The sequence below is a fragment of the Corvus kubaryi genome, unplaced genomic scaffold (genome assembly GCF_017639235.1).
Source record: "Corvus kubaryi isolate FWS band 111438036 unplaced genomic scaffold, C.kubaryi_AGA036_p1.0 split1-131, whole genome shotgun sequence".
In the NCBI taxonomy this organism is placed as follows: domain Eukaryota; kingdom Metazoa; phylum Chordata; class Aves; order Passeriformes; family Corvidae; genus Corvus; species Corvus kubaryi.
In genome coordinates this window covers 9,992,354-10,006,890 of record NW_024582073.1, presented here as the reverse complement: position 1 = coordinate 10,006,890, position 14,537 = coordinate 9,992,354, and the positions used below count along the sequence as shown (strand labels likewise).

The following is a 14,537-nucleotide window of genomic DNA, read 5'->3' as shown; positions in this document are numbered from 1 at the left end:
AATAGATCCAAAAATATTACAAATTAACCTGTGTGGAGATATTTTTCGCTTATAGCCTTACAGTAATACTGTATTGTGATTGAATACATATTCAGTGCCGATTATTTTTAACACTCAAACAATTACACCTTTAGTAAGATAGGTCTAGAATTAAATCCCAACAGCAGATATTTTCCTCAACATTCTATCACATTTTTCCAAGACAAGCTACAACAACTAATGCTTATTCAAGAAAATAAGTGCCACTAAGTAATTTGTGGATTCAAATTATGAACTCAACCATTTTGAAGGAAGAAAAACACACAGTCACATTGCTTGAACATTTTGAAAAAAATTCAAAGATTCCATAAACTCTGAAAACCTTCCACATCTATCCTCTTTTTTTCTTCCTTTTCCACTGCTGTTTTCCCCTGCTGGAATGTCTCAAAAATATTTTTATACTACAAATATCATAAAAAACTAAGGTTTTGTTGTTGTGAGACCACCAGAAAAAGCTGACACATGAGAAAATGGTTGCCTTCACTCTCCAAAGTTAACATTACATGACTACTAGTTCAGAAATTAACCCAAAAGCCATCTTGAAGAAAGTTCTTGCTTATGCTTTATATACTTGTTTTTAACAGTTATAGCTAAAGCAATAAAGATTCCTTTCTTTGTTAATATGTAGATGCAGAGAAAATTGGGGAGGCTATAAGGACACACTGTTCTAAAATTTCCCTTTATACTCTCATTTTTGCTTTTAAATTACATTGAAGCTTAATTCTTCTTCAATTAACTTGGCAACATTCATATCAGATCCAGTGTATTTACACCACATAATAAAAAAATCCACACAAAAAAAAAAAGACATGAAAAAAATTTAAAAAAAAAATCAAAAAACCCCAAACCATAAGTTCTACCATGACAGTAATTCTCATTAGTAATGAGCAGCAATTACCTTGATGAAGCTTGAACTTTACTTGATTCGGGAATTTCTGGTACAGGTCGATGCCTTAAGATAAAAGATCGGCTTGCTCTTGGAAATACTTTCATGCAGTTTAGAGAACAGGAATCATATAAGTCATTGTCTATCATTTCTCCTTTAAACTTATAGAATGGAGAATCTGGCTTACTATCAGATAAATCACCCTGATCTGCAAACCTCTGATGTTTGTTTTCCTTGCTTTTTGTCTCACATGTACGAACAAATGAAGGAGGATCACGAAACACCAAAGACCCAGTCATGTGCTCATCAGCTTGGTATGCAGCAGCTTCTGTCAGTGATGCATCCGGCTGAGTATTCATCTTGACACTTCTACTTTGACTGACAGCTTTTAGTATGCTGTCTGAATTCTGGTATACACGGGAAAAATCCAAATTTGTAAAACTATCATCATTAGCCTCCATTGAGCTTTGCTCTGCAAGTTCAAACTTTTCCTTATCAACATAAGATTTTTTAAGAAGTTCTTCTGATGGTGTTGCAGGTATCATGCCAGTCCCATCTACGCTTGAATTGCTTACAGGAGACTCCTGATCTGAGGATGAATATTGCTTCTCTTCTAAGCCTTTCAAGTCTTTGAATTTTAGATTTTCACAGAAAAGAGAATTTCCTTCAATTTTCAAAAGACTGTCTAACTGGTTAAGAATCCTTCTGCGATGCCCTGTAGGCAGCACTCCCATTTGCTGAAGCACACTGTTATTTATTCCCACGCAATCTGTCACAATGTTATAGCCATATTTTTTAAAGTTAGGAAGATACTGTGCAAGGTTAATGTTGACCAAAAATTCTTCAATATCAGTGCCATTGCCTGTGGATGACATGACTTCATTCCGTATATTGCCCCACACAGTCATGTAGAAATAGTCAGGTTGCATGCATGTTCACTAGAAAGAAAACTCTCTTAAATTTGGTGTCCACCAGCCAGCAGAAAGTATCCGTTTCCTCACGACACCTCTTCAAGTTTCTTCAGTTCAAACCGATTTTTTTTAAAGACTGCAAACATATGGAAAATAAAAAGGACATTAAAAAAATTCTTACCTGAACCTCACAATTATGTTGAATAAAATTGTGAAAGACTCCCTGTCACCTGAATAGTAATATTTTTAAATTGTTTGTATATGAAAATTTCAACAAGGGTAAACCCGCCCTTTTATCTTAGCCTATATCAAGAAAATAGCAAAATCAATGTCTCAGTACAAGTAATACAGACTTAAAACACATACTCCTAGTAGTTAAACATTAAGATGAACAGTGAAGAGATGAACCACTTATCTACACACACACTCTTATTACACAGTACTTGGATATCAGGGAGAGAAAGAGTTATCCAAGACCATAACTGGAACCTAAAGCTTTCCTATTTCCACACTAGCACCAATTAACTATAGAACACGGCTTCTACTCCCTTACCTTATCTCAAAATCCTTTTAGCATAGAAACACACTTGCAATGGAACAAAAGAATAATGACTAATAATGTCTAGAGCATTCTATGTGAACAGTGCATTCAAGCCCTCTTCAACTGAGAATCCAACTGAACAAGTACTATTGTCAATAAAATGGGCTTGCAACAGTAGATCCAGCCCCTCAAACAAACTGTCATGCAGGAACACGAAACAGGTAACCACCAGCATCTCAACTCTGACAAGGAAGCATTTTTCCCTTGACCAAAAACAGCAGAGGCATGACCCCATAGTTTAAGTTCTGGCTGTCCATGAGTTTTTCCTTAGTATCTTCCAACTCAGCTCTTACACTCTCCAGATTCCATCTATTTGAGTTATTCTTTCTCTCACGGCCATATCTAAATTCACAATTTACAAAATCCAGATACTACTGTTGTGAAGCTGTTTGGAAGAGCCTGAAATCATATTTCTTCAAAGAAGGTTTAAGATCAGCAACACTCAACAGGTTTTTTCACCTCTCTCTTTCTGTATAAAGAGCAATTTGGCCTTAGGGAAACCTGCTGACTGTAGCAGCTGTCCTGGCATGTAGGTACTAGCCTTAAGCAGCCTGGAAAAGAAAGAGCAGCTTCAGTGGAAGAGCATTAAGACTTAAGTAGCAATCAGAAAGAGGAGAAATCTTACGCCCAGAATTTATCCATGGTAGTAGGCATTGATACCTAATTCTTCAAAGTATTTTCTGGCAAAAAATGCAGTACTTATGATCTAGAATTGAAGCTTAAAAGATTGACTACATTTTTTCTATATCAATTCCTATATAAAGAATAAACCCTCTTCCTCTAAGATTCCTCCAATGTCTTTTGAATATCTAAGTCATTATTCAGAAAGGTAGAAGTAAATAAATGGAGAGAGAAATCTTTATGCCCCTCCTCATTACCCAAAGCCACATACAGATAAATCTAAATTTAAAATAATGTACTGCTGAAGCATAACTGTTACCACTGCTATTGGTGATTGTACTTTATTATGATTATGAAATAGATTATTAAATAACTATCTCAATCTCTAGAAGTCTTTTCTTGCAAAATTTTATAAATATCTTAATTACTCCCACACTTTCATAAAGTGGTAAGCAAAACCAAGGAAAAACCTAGACTCTTCATACTTACACTACATAAACATGTATGTGACATAATAATAAGGAAAAAAGGAGATGAGCAAACCTACATTTTTCTGGAAGATGTGAAAATCAACATAGTATATTTACTATAAATGCTCCATTATTTAAAATGTCATTGGATTCTCTCTAGTCTCTAGCTTCATTTTTGTGTAAATATTTTTATCAGCTTTGAACCCTACCCACAAGTCTGAGAACTGATTTATTATCTTGAATATTAAATTGATACAATTAAAACCTTTTAGAGAGAGGACTCTATAGGTCAATCAGATATCAAACTCTCAAGAGATTAACTTTATTATGGAGTTAACCCTCAATTAAAGATTCCCAAGTCATTTAAATTCAAAAAGCCTTGGATTGCTCTAAACTGATTAACAATCCAGGTTCGTATTTACGTTTGTCCCATCCCAATTTGCATAAACTCTCATCATTCCTTTAAAAATTTGAAAACTCAGCCTTTCCTCAAAATTTTCACAGCAGCTTCTAGTCATAAAGGATAAAATTCAACAGTATGGCCTCCACCCATCTCTAAACCCAGGAAAATGTAAATGTAAACACACAGTCTCTTAACAAGTTGAAGATATATTCACAGATTCTGAGTACAGAATGAAATGAAAATTAGTACAGAAATTACTTGCTAGGAAAAAAGTATCAGGTACTCTTTGGGCCAGAAAATAGTCTTTCAGGTACCAAATAATTAAATAAAAACCACAATCAAACAGACAAACAAAAAAAACAACAACCAAACCACACACATATTCAAGTATACAAAACCCCTACAATTTTAGCATATCAGTCTAAGGCTTTTAAAGTTGCAGTTGCAGCTCGTTATCTCAGCCATTTCCACCTTCCTTGACAGTTCTGGGTTTCATGGTAGCATCTGGCTATTTTTTCCCTAAGGTGTTAGTGTTCATTTTCAGACAGTATTATCTTCTCAATCTCCCCACTTTTCATAATAACAAAAAATACACCTGGGAAAGTAGTTTTAGCTATATATTTATAAATAAATATATACCTGTTTTATATAAACATATATATTTATATCCACACACTCTCTCTTCTCTATCTTAATACTGTTTTTTCTACATGCAATAGCTTTGCCTACAGCTTATTTTGGAACACCTCCAGTGTTGCCACTTCAGGAACTCAAATAGCCATGTATTATCAGCTATTTGGATTCTAAGCCATCTTTGTATAAACCACACACCAGTGCAAAGGGTTACCTAGCAGAGAAGAAACTTTGCTTCCAAATCTGTAAGAATTATTATGCTTTGCTGTGTATTTTATGAAAAAAGCATGTAGCAGAGGAAGGGAGGAACTGCTTGCTGAGAAGACATTTTGACCACAAAATGCCAACAGTGATGGAAGATAACGCCCAAGCCGCTTTCTGTTTCTGTAGTTGTCTATGGCAGAAGCTGTCAGTGCATCTGTCAAGATTTATGAAGACATGCCTAGATCTGGCCTAGCTATGGAACTGGTTAAATACCAGTAAGATCACATATTATTTTGTGAATCTAAGCAAAGGGTTATACTGACAACTGGTTTGGTTTCACCACTTATAGAAAGATTAACATAACAAACAGCTAAACAAATCTACACACACTGGTGAATGTTTTGCAGGCTAGAACATAAATACGGAATCACTTCTCAAAATGTTTTATGAGGTTTGAACTCAAGAAGTATAAAGAAATGCAGAACTCAAGGACCACCTTATTCAATATATTAATGTTTTTATATGGTTATTATAAATTTTAAAAATAATTTAATCTCCTCCTTAGCTTTGATTGCAAAATAAGTCATAATAAATCCTAAAGAATGTACGGCATTAGAATTATAGTGCATATATATGGCATATACACATTTGTACAAATACATTCATACTCTTTCACATCCATATTTCTACCACTACAAATTTAAGTAAACAACATTAGAGCACAATGTTGAATACATTCCGTAAAACAAATCTTCTCTCAGAAGCAAGGCAAAATAGATTTTTCCTACATAGAAATAAATAGCAAAAACCCCCCCCAAAAACCAACAAAGAAACAAAAAAAAAACACAAGGGGAATTTGAACTTGCTTAAATAAAATTGATTCTTGTTGTAGTATTATATTCTCCTAAATAGGGTAAGCAAGACAAAAGTCATCATTCCCAACATGGTTACAAAAAATAGGAAAATGCTATAATGGTTATACAAAAAAACAAAAAAACTTAAACTTCTTGGAAGACACCTGACCATTCAGTTTTATCAAAATAGGGATAAACACCTAAACTACTATGTAGAAAAAGCAATACAAGGAAAACCATTTGGGCTTTTCTTCTACGAAAAAAGTTTCAGCAGGGCATGAATTGTAATGTGTCGTACATCCCAAGCTTTCTATGGGATCATCCAACTTTCTTTCATAGAAGATATTTCTCACACTTCTTTACAAACTGATTGTCGATTTCTTCCTTTTCCCATCTTATGGAAGGGGCTTAGACAAGGAGTGGCAAAAAAACTTAAGAGTGGCCTAATAGTTCTTTTCTTTGACTAAAAGTGACAGCTAAATAGCATCAAAGAAAAGTGGCAACTGTAACTCTCAGAACCCTTCCTCACATGCAGGGTAAGCACCGGCATCTAGCATTCTGAAGAGATGTATCTACTACTTTTAACATTCTTTCATTCTATGACTTTCAAGTTGAAAATTCTTGAAGACAAAATTGACTGGGAGATAGACAAATCTTTGTTGAAGCAAGCAATCCAAATTTCAATAAAGAAATGTTTGAACAGTAGGTTATAGGTGAACACAGAAACACTCAAGTAGGACTAGGGGGGTTTTTTCCCTTTTTAATATCAATACAGATACAAGCCTGAAGAAACTGTCAAACCTTTAGATGTACATGGCAAGATAATCACAGTGTGAGCAATCAGTTCAACAAACACAAGCAAGTTCAGGCTTGCTCCCAACTTCTGCTAAACCACATACTAGATAATAGATAATAAGATCCTAATAAATATGTAAAAAAAAAAAAACAAAAAAAAAAACAAAAAAAAACAAAAACAACCACACCAAAATAAAACAGTACAACAGGCCTTACCGTGGAGCAGAATGAAATCTGCAAGTAGTGAATTTCATCTTCGCATTGTAATTGACTCCATACAAACTGACAAGATTAACATAGAAAGCACTGTAGATTAAAGATCTTTTCCAAAACCTGTATTATACTATCAGCATATCGACTGCATGGGAAAAAAAAAAATATATATACTGATTGCAACAATTGCGATAGAACTGCTGCCTTTACCAATACAAGGAAGTTACTAAGCACAGGTCAATCTAGTGGATAATGACAAAATAGCTTTAATCACATCCTCTGTCAAAATGTTTCTCTGTTTGTCCCTTTTTTTTTTCTTTTTAATTTCAGAACACTTGCCTTCTAGAAAAAGGTTCAGCAACCTTCGTTACCTCGGAGTCAAACCTCAAACTGCAAGAAATTCCAGTGGAACAACTTGCAGAGTCGCTGGAGTAAGGAACTACATGGCATGAATAAGCAAACTGAAGGTGGAATTGGAACTTTGGGAAGTCGCTGTGGCAACACTCGGGTGCTGTACCCTTCACTTCGTATTCTCGATCCAGGACATCCTACAGCTTCTTTGACTTAAGTTTTCTGATAAAATTTCCAGGTATATAATGGCATCTAACATGAGGTCTGTTCATGTCTGAGTTCACAAAAACAACTCATAGAGTAAATAAATACACAATACTAAAGCACTGTTCTTTAGCATGATATTTACATACAAATCGTTAAAACAGTTGAAGCTAGAAAGAAAACAGAGAGCAATACTCGCCTTATTTTCTACCTGCCTACCTGCTATTCCTAGTCCGATCCCATCTCCGGTATCTGTCGGAGATCTGGGGCAAGCCCCGCACCAAACCACTGTGCACTCTCCGGCAGCTCTCACGCCAGCGCGCAGCAGCAGCGCGGGGCTCGCTGCCGGCGGGACCGGGAGCTGCAGCATCGCCCCGGGAGCGGCCCGGCCCGGGAGCGGCCCGCGCGGGGCGCAGCCGGCGGGCAGACCCTGCCCGAAACCCCGCACACGCCGCGCCCGCCGAGGCCGCCCTACCTTTGGCAAAATCCAGCGGGTGACGGGGACAGGGAGGCAGAGGAACGAAGCGCGGGGCTTTAGATTGCTTCAGTTTTCAGTTCTCCCTCCGGCTCCCCGCTCTCTCACTTTCTAGCTTGCTTTCTCTTTCCTTCCTTCCTGCCTGGCTGGCTGCACACCCCACCCCACCCCCGCGCTGCTCCCCGGCAGGCCGCGCCCGCGGAGCTCCCTCCCCGCTGCAGGAGGCGGCCGCACCTGGGCGCGCCGGGAGCGCCCGCCGCCCTCCGCGCCGCGGCTCAGGGCGTTCTGGCCGGGCCACATAGTTCCTGAGGAGTCACTGGGAAGCCCGTAGGCAAGCTTCGGCTCCGGAGTGCTCTGTGCCCCAGCGCATCGCTTCTCACGCGTCCCGTGTTCCCCAGCCCGGGCTGGGCAGGCGGCGAGTCCCCCCCCCCAACCCGCCAGGCTGCCAGGCCAGTGGGCAAAGGGCGTCCCGGTGCCACCTCTGTCACCACGCGGAGCCACGCTGAGGGCAAGCGCTCCACCTGCGAGAAAGCAGGACAGCCTGCCAGTAGTGATACAGCTATGATCACTTGCTTTAAAAAACCTAAAGTTACTAAGCTTTCACTAGTTTCTAAGAATTCCCGTATTCTTGGAGCTCGCCCATGACGGCGAAAAACAGTCACTCAGATGAAACTAGCATTTTGTTACTACGAAATGATACTGAAAGTACTTTAATGTTGTCCACTGGTGGACATACACATCTTCTTCTTGAAGTGTCAGTGCCGATATTTTCTCTTTAAATCCAAGGAGGTTTCAGAGAGCTTACAGTGTTGCAGCTGAAGTCTGAGGTCTGCCACTCACTCTACAGAAGCAAAACAGAAGCAAAGCTATACTGAGAAAAAGACACCAGTTATTAAAGTGCTAATTTAGGAGCAAGTAAACCTGGGTTCTTTTTAAGACTGCTTCCTACACACTAAAAATAGACTTACTAAATAGCCTTACTAGTAGCAGGGCTGTTAAAAACTGTTAGTGCCATGGTACTAAAGTGAGGTTTCAGGATCACAATTTTGAATGCAAACAGCTTTTTTTCACTCTCCAACTTAGAGTCAAAACTTCCAGACTAGAAGTTTGCAGTTCAGCATTACAGCACCAATTCCACCAGTGCCCAAGCACTTCTGAAAATCTAGCTGCAAGTTCTAAGTATTAGTTACAAAAATACCTGTGTACCAAAAAAATGCAGTTAATTTTACCTCCTAAACTTGTATAATGCAAGCAAATTTTTGGATTTGCCTTTTTTCTTTATATCTAAAGAAATACATTGTGTTCTTGCTTGTCTTTTTATTAATGCTTTTTCAGAGTCTATCTCAGACAAGGGATTGTCATTCCCAATTATTTGCAAAGGGGCTGATACGTTTCCAAACCAAGTGAGTGCACAGATGTGATTGAGGTAAGTATACTAACACCCTTTTGTGTCATAGCCTTTCTGAATTGTAACCTAATGACTCACAGAGTCATCTGAGCACAGATTTGCCTAGCATTTCCAGCTAAGCCTACCTTCCTTTCAGGACAGTAAGAATGCTAATGAATACTGACTTTGAAAAGGAATTTTAACCACAGTAACTTAAACTATTTGAAAGATTCAGGCCCTGTAAATAACAAAAGACTGGCCTCCTTTGCGAGGCTTACCTCACCATGCAAAAATTCTGTTAATTAGCAGTTTGTGGTGGGCTAGAATTTCTTTTTCCTGCAAGTCTAAGGGTATGGTCATTGATTAATACCCTTGAGCTCTTCTCTCTTCTCTGTCAAGAAATTCTCAAGTCTTTCCATAGAGCCCACTTTTCTTCCTCTTCCAGGGACACATGTGATTTGCCCATGTCACTGGACCAGTGGCAGAGACTGTAGATAATGGTCCCCTCAGCATTCGTCCTTAAAAAAGGGTGTCAGACTCTCACTTGGAGCTCACTGAAAGAGATTGCCCTCAACACATTTATACTTGTGCAGCAGTGGTATCTTCCCTCAGAGCACAACATGACAGTGCACCCTGACACACTGTGTCTCAGGAGTTTTACTTACACACTGTGTCTCAGGAGTTGTACTTACACAGTTTCCTTGACCACAATACAGGAACACAAGAGCTGAGATAATTTTTTTTCAGTGGGTTTTTTTTGGGAGAGGGTGAGGAATGGGAGAAATAAGCATTAAACACATAGCCAGTTGTGCTTACTTTTTTCTGTTTGCATTATGTCCAGACAAATTGCAATATACACAAGATCATTTTAAGCCACATTGTGCTTTTAGGGGTTTAGGGGCTTTTCTTGACTTTTTGTGTATGTCTAAATTACATTATCAATACCGCACAAACACATAGGATGTTTTATTCTTTGTTAGAAATAAAGTAGTATAATTTAATATATGGTGTGTTATTCTTTGTTAGAAATCAAGTGGCATAATATATCATCTTTTAAGAAAGCTCTCAGCCTCTAATTTATCTACAGCGTATAGTTCTCTGATGAGCGTGGAATGGCAGCTTTCTAACACTACAGTAAAAAAAAAAGTCTTACAAAAATCCAGCAGGAAATTGCATCTTACTAATTTTGGTGTAATTCAGATATGACATAAGGCAAAGTATAACTTGTTGATAAGATTGAGTTTTGAAAAATCTGCTGATAGGCCTGAAAGCTGCAGAGATTTTGTTATCTGATAATTTCTTCTTCCTTTGGGTTTCTATGTTGTTGTCATGAAAAAGTGTTAGGTAGGCAGGTTTTTTTAGTAGAGCAAGACAAAATTTCAGTCAATAAATTAATTATAAATAGGAGCTGCATGACTTCTGCTCTATTCTCTGAAAGACATTAGGGCTTTTGTATTCTAAAATACATTTAACCATATAAGGTCATTCATAGTAAACATGCTAAGAATACCTTCCAGCTCATATTTATCATTACAAAACCCTTTAAAAAGCCTGTTTTCCAGTGATTGATATTGACCTGGTTTTTTTTTATCATCAGTCAGTAAGAATAACCCTGTAAGTCTGTGTTTGAGTAAAGATGGAATAATATCATCAAACTGTACAGGAACTAATCCTTAGGATATGAATATATCCGAGATTTCCACACTGTGTGGTTTGCCATATGTAAGAATAGATGTTTGCCACATTTCTCATTGTTCATTGAGCTTCTAATGAAACTGATTCAAACTAGTCAGACATTTTCCAAATTTCAAATATTGTAATTTTTAGACATGTATATTTTTTAAACTATAGATCAGTTCTATTTGCTGTATATTTATTCTATTTAAGAACTACAAAACCAGCTGCACAAACAGCCAATTGATAAGATAAAATCGGGGAAACAACTGCTACTCCCTCCTTTATGGATGTCTTACAAGTAGGTCTGATATTTACATGAAATTTGTCAGCTACCTAAAAATGTACAGCAGACCTGAGTTTAGTTATGACTTTTAATGAGATTATTTCACTTTCTCCTGGAAAAAAACCAAACAACCCACATATTCTTATTGAACACAGTCCAAGCAAGGTCTAAGTTCTGAACTTGGTCTTCTGCAGTTGGTTCAGTCTCATTTACTCCTCTTCAAAGAAGAGGTAATAAAATTAATCTGCCAGTCTCCTCAAGGTGTTGAGAAGGTTAAATATTTAGATTTTGGAGCTTATGAAGCATCATAAGAAATGAAATGTTAGCTACACTTCAAATAACCAGCAGGTAAATATCTAGGCCTTTTATGATTTGAGCCTCACTATTATTGTTATAGTGTAACATTGATATTATTGTTAATAAAATATCAGGTATACTAACCTTGGAAATTAAATAACGCATTACAATTTTCATAAGAGTTCTGTCATGAGGTAACATATTTCAATCAGGGTAAGACAAAATGATACAAAACTTCAGAAAAATGATAGGACTGCAGTTAATAATAAGCACTAGAGTTAAGTTCAGTTTTTGCATTTGCTATCAACGGTTTATGTGTCTTTGGGATTCCTCTCAGCCACTTGTTCAATGTATTACAAGTCAGTCACTTTTGTATGTCATACTGGACACCAACCTCCATTTTTACTCAAACCTGTAAGCCAGTTTGACCCATACCCCATATTTTAATGTAATTAATAGTCAGTTTGATTTCCAGGAAGTGTCATAAGATGGTTCCCTGTACCATATGATGGATTTTTAGACTACCATTTTATAAGCTATTAAAGCAATTTTATACAGGTATGATAACACAATGACATTCAGTTTTACCATCTTCCTTTAATGGCTATAAGTTTGACTTTAATGCAGTCTATGTTTTGTTAAAACTACTGAGGGACTCATGAAGTAGTCCCTTTAGCTATTTTGATATTGATATATGACTTTTGAAACAAATGCGTAAAAGTGATCCCACAGAGTACTTTTTAATAGTTACTTTTCCAATGTACTGATGTTTTTCTTTCCTTTACCAATTCCAGTGACAGTTGTCTGAATGAATTTTTTGACTTACATATTGCATATGGCACTCAACTGCACATGCAAAATTCTCTCAAGAAGTTATTAGATTGACACACTATTGTCATAAATCTACTTGTAAACCAACAAATACAAACTTGTAAAATTTGCTCTAATTAGCACCTCTCATGTAGTGGTGATGAGTGAATTAGAAACCTTGAACTTCACTTTCAACACAAGTCTGCAAAGATAGCAATTCAAAATACATTATTTAGGACAACGTGAGGTTCCAGGAAGTTAGGAAAGCTCTATCTGCTGCCTTTTTTCCGAAGCACACAATACTGGCAGGTACTTGCCTGGACTAACACACTCCAAGTCCTGTCCTGGGCCTGTACCCAAAGCTCTGGATACAGCCCTATGAGTTGGTGATCCCCCACTTCCCTAAGGATTGGTGCATGTTTTAACCTACAGATAAGCTGAGAATTTTGTCTGCAGTACTGCTTTATTGAATTCACAAGCCTAGAATTGAAAGCAGACAATTTATTCTAGCAATACAAGGAAGTTAAGCTCTTGCTGCAAATGAAAGGCATCTAACCGAGAAAAAAAAAAGATAAAATTTAAAATACCTGGCATCAATATCTCATTCTAGTTGCTGACTAGGGTTTCTCCAAGAAATCTGTCACTAGAAAATCTAAATCTAGTGGCTTTAATACTTTTTTCCAGAGTACCTGTGTTCCAAGTGGGACCTCATTCTAGCACTTCTGTCTCTCATTTATATTTAAAGGTTTTCAAGTCGATTTTGAATACAAATGCATCTTCAAAGCCTGTGGCATGTTCAGGGTTTTTTTATTTCTTTGCTGTTGCTCTCATTTAGGGAATGTAGTTACCTTGACATAGCTTCCTGTCATCTTTGAGAAGCTTAATGGAGCATTCTTTAACTTATTTGAAAACAAATCCCTCTGAGGAAATTTCCTGCACATCAAAGTGCTACATTTTTTCCCATATTTATCTTTTGCACAGTTCATTGAATTGTAATGAATCACACATCATTAAGATTTTATCTCCACAGCATTGGCTTACTCGAACTCAACAGAAACCACATTTGACACCTTTAAAGATGCTATTAGATTTAAGGGTCACCATTTCAAGCACTTCCTTCTCTCTTTCATTTTACTTGTTGCTTAAGCAAATTTGTAACGGAAAGTAATGAAATATAATAGACATCACAGAACTATTTCTAGAGGAAAAAATTTCCATAGTAAATTCACAATTGAAATTGTCTATAGTTAAATACACTTTCATACTGTTATTTAGGTCTGATGAAACATATTATCATAGAATCATAGAATTGTAGAATGGACTGAGTTGGGAGGGACTTCAAAGATCATCTAGTCCCAACCCCTTGCCATGGGCAGGAACACATTTCACTGGACCAGGTTGCTCAGAGCTCCATCCAAACTGGCCTTGAACACTTCCAGGGATAGTGTTTTCTGAAATAACTTCTCTGGACAACCTGTTCTCTCTTTTCTGTTTTCTCTTTTCCTCACTGCTTTCTGCCCAACCGAAGAAAGCACCTCATGATAGCTGACTCACTTCCCAGCATTCTGATGCTCTAAAAAGTGCTAAACTGGAGGCTGACTGTAAATGCAAAAAACACTTTAATAGAAAACTCAAAGTGAAGATACCCCATCTGTCCATGAATAATTTCTTGCAGAAATTATTACTAGGTGAAGTTAGAAGGTGAGAGGTATCAAGTCTTTGAAGTTTTACTATATACACCCCATTTCACAAACAGTTTCCTTAGTTTTCTGTCTCTTTTCTAAATAGCAAATTGAGCAACAGCCTCAAATGTAAAATACTAACTGTTTAAAGTAAACAAGCAAACTGGGTAGTACCAGGTGGTACTGAAATTACCAGTAATCTTAGTTATTGTAGATAAACAAAGAATGGCATTAAGTATTCTGCCTATAATTTTGCATTAGATAGCCATTTAAGAAATCTCATTCAAATAGCTTATGTTACAGAGTCCACTGAAATTGATGATAGCACAACATTCTACATCTAGATAGTTCCTTCTATCTTTTTCACCTTATTCTTTACAGAGAATTTCATGCTTCCTTCAAACATTTCTTTGTACTAAAGTTATCTCTTAAGAGCAATGAAGGTCTAACTCCAATATTGAGGACAGCAGTATAATGGACTGGGACTTTCTCATTATGAAAAGAAATACTATCAAGTGAAAACAACACTTTATGTCATGTTTCTACAGCCTCTCCCTTTCTAAAATATAATTAAGATTGCAATTAAATAAGCGTTACTTCAATATTGGATAGAAAAGCCTACATTTTTTCTAGGTTTAATAACTACAAAATAGTATTGCTGGTCACATGAAAAAGGCATTTTTCTTTCAAGAACTAGTTTTTCATAAAGGTCATAATTAGGTTATTACTTATGCATTTTAC

At 37.0% G+C, this 14,537-nt stretch overlaps 1 protein-coding gene across 3 annotated transcripts in view; it reads right to left on the bottom strand.

The window, feature by feature from the left end:
• ARAP2 (ArfGAP with RhoGAP domain, ankyrin repeat and PH domain 2) overlaps window positions 1-7,818 on the bottom strand; it is a 124,994-nt gene extending 117,176 nt beyond the window's left edge. For 2 of the 3 annotated variants that reach the window (XM_042053425.1, XM_042053427.1), the window contains exons 1-2: window positions 7,661-7,818; window positions 938-1,972 (exon numbers count right to left, since the gene is read on the bottom strand). In XM_042053425.1, the coding sequence (XP_041909359.1) occupies window positions 938-1,854 (917 nt within the window). In that variant the 5' untranslated portion in view covers window positions 1,855-1,972; window positions 7,661-7,818. Of the gene's footprint in view, window positions 1-937; window positions 1,973-6,633; window positions 6,700-7,660 lie in introns of all 3 variants that reach the window. The other variant, XM_042053426.1, reaches the window with a different exon arrangement.
• Between the last annotated feature and the right edge of the window lie 6,719 nt (window positions 7,819-14,537).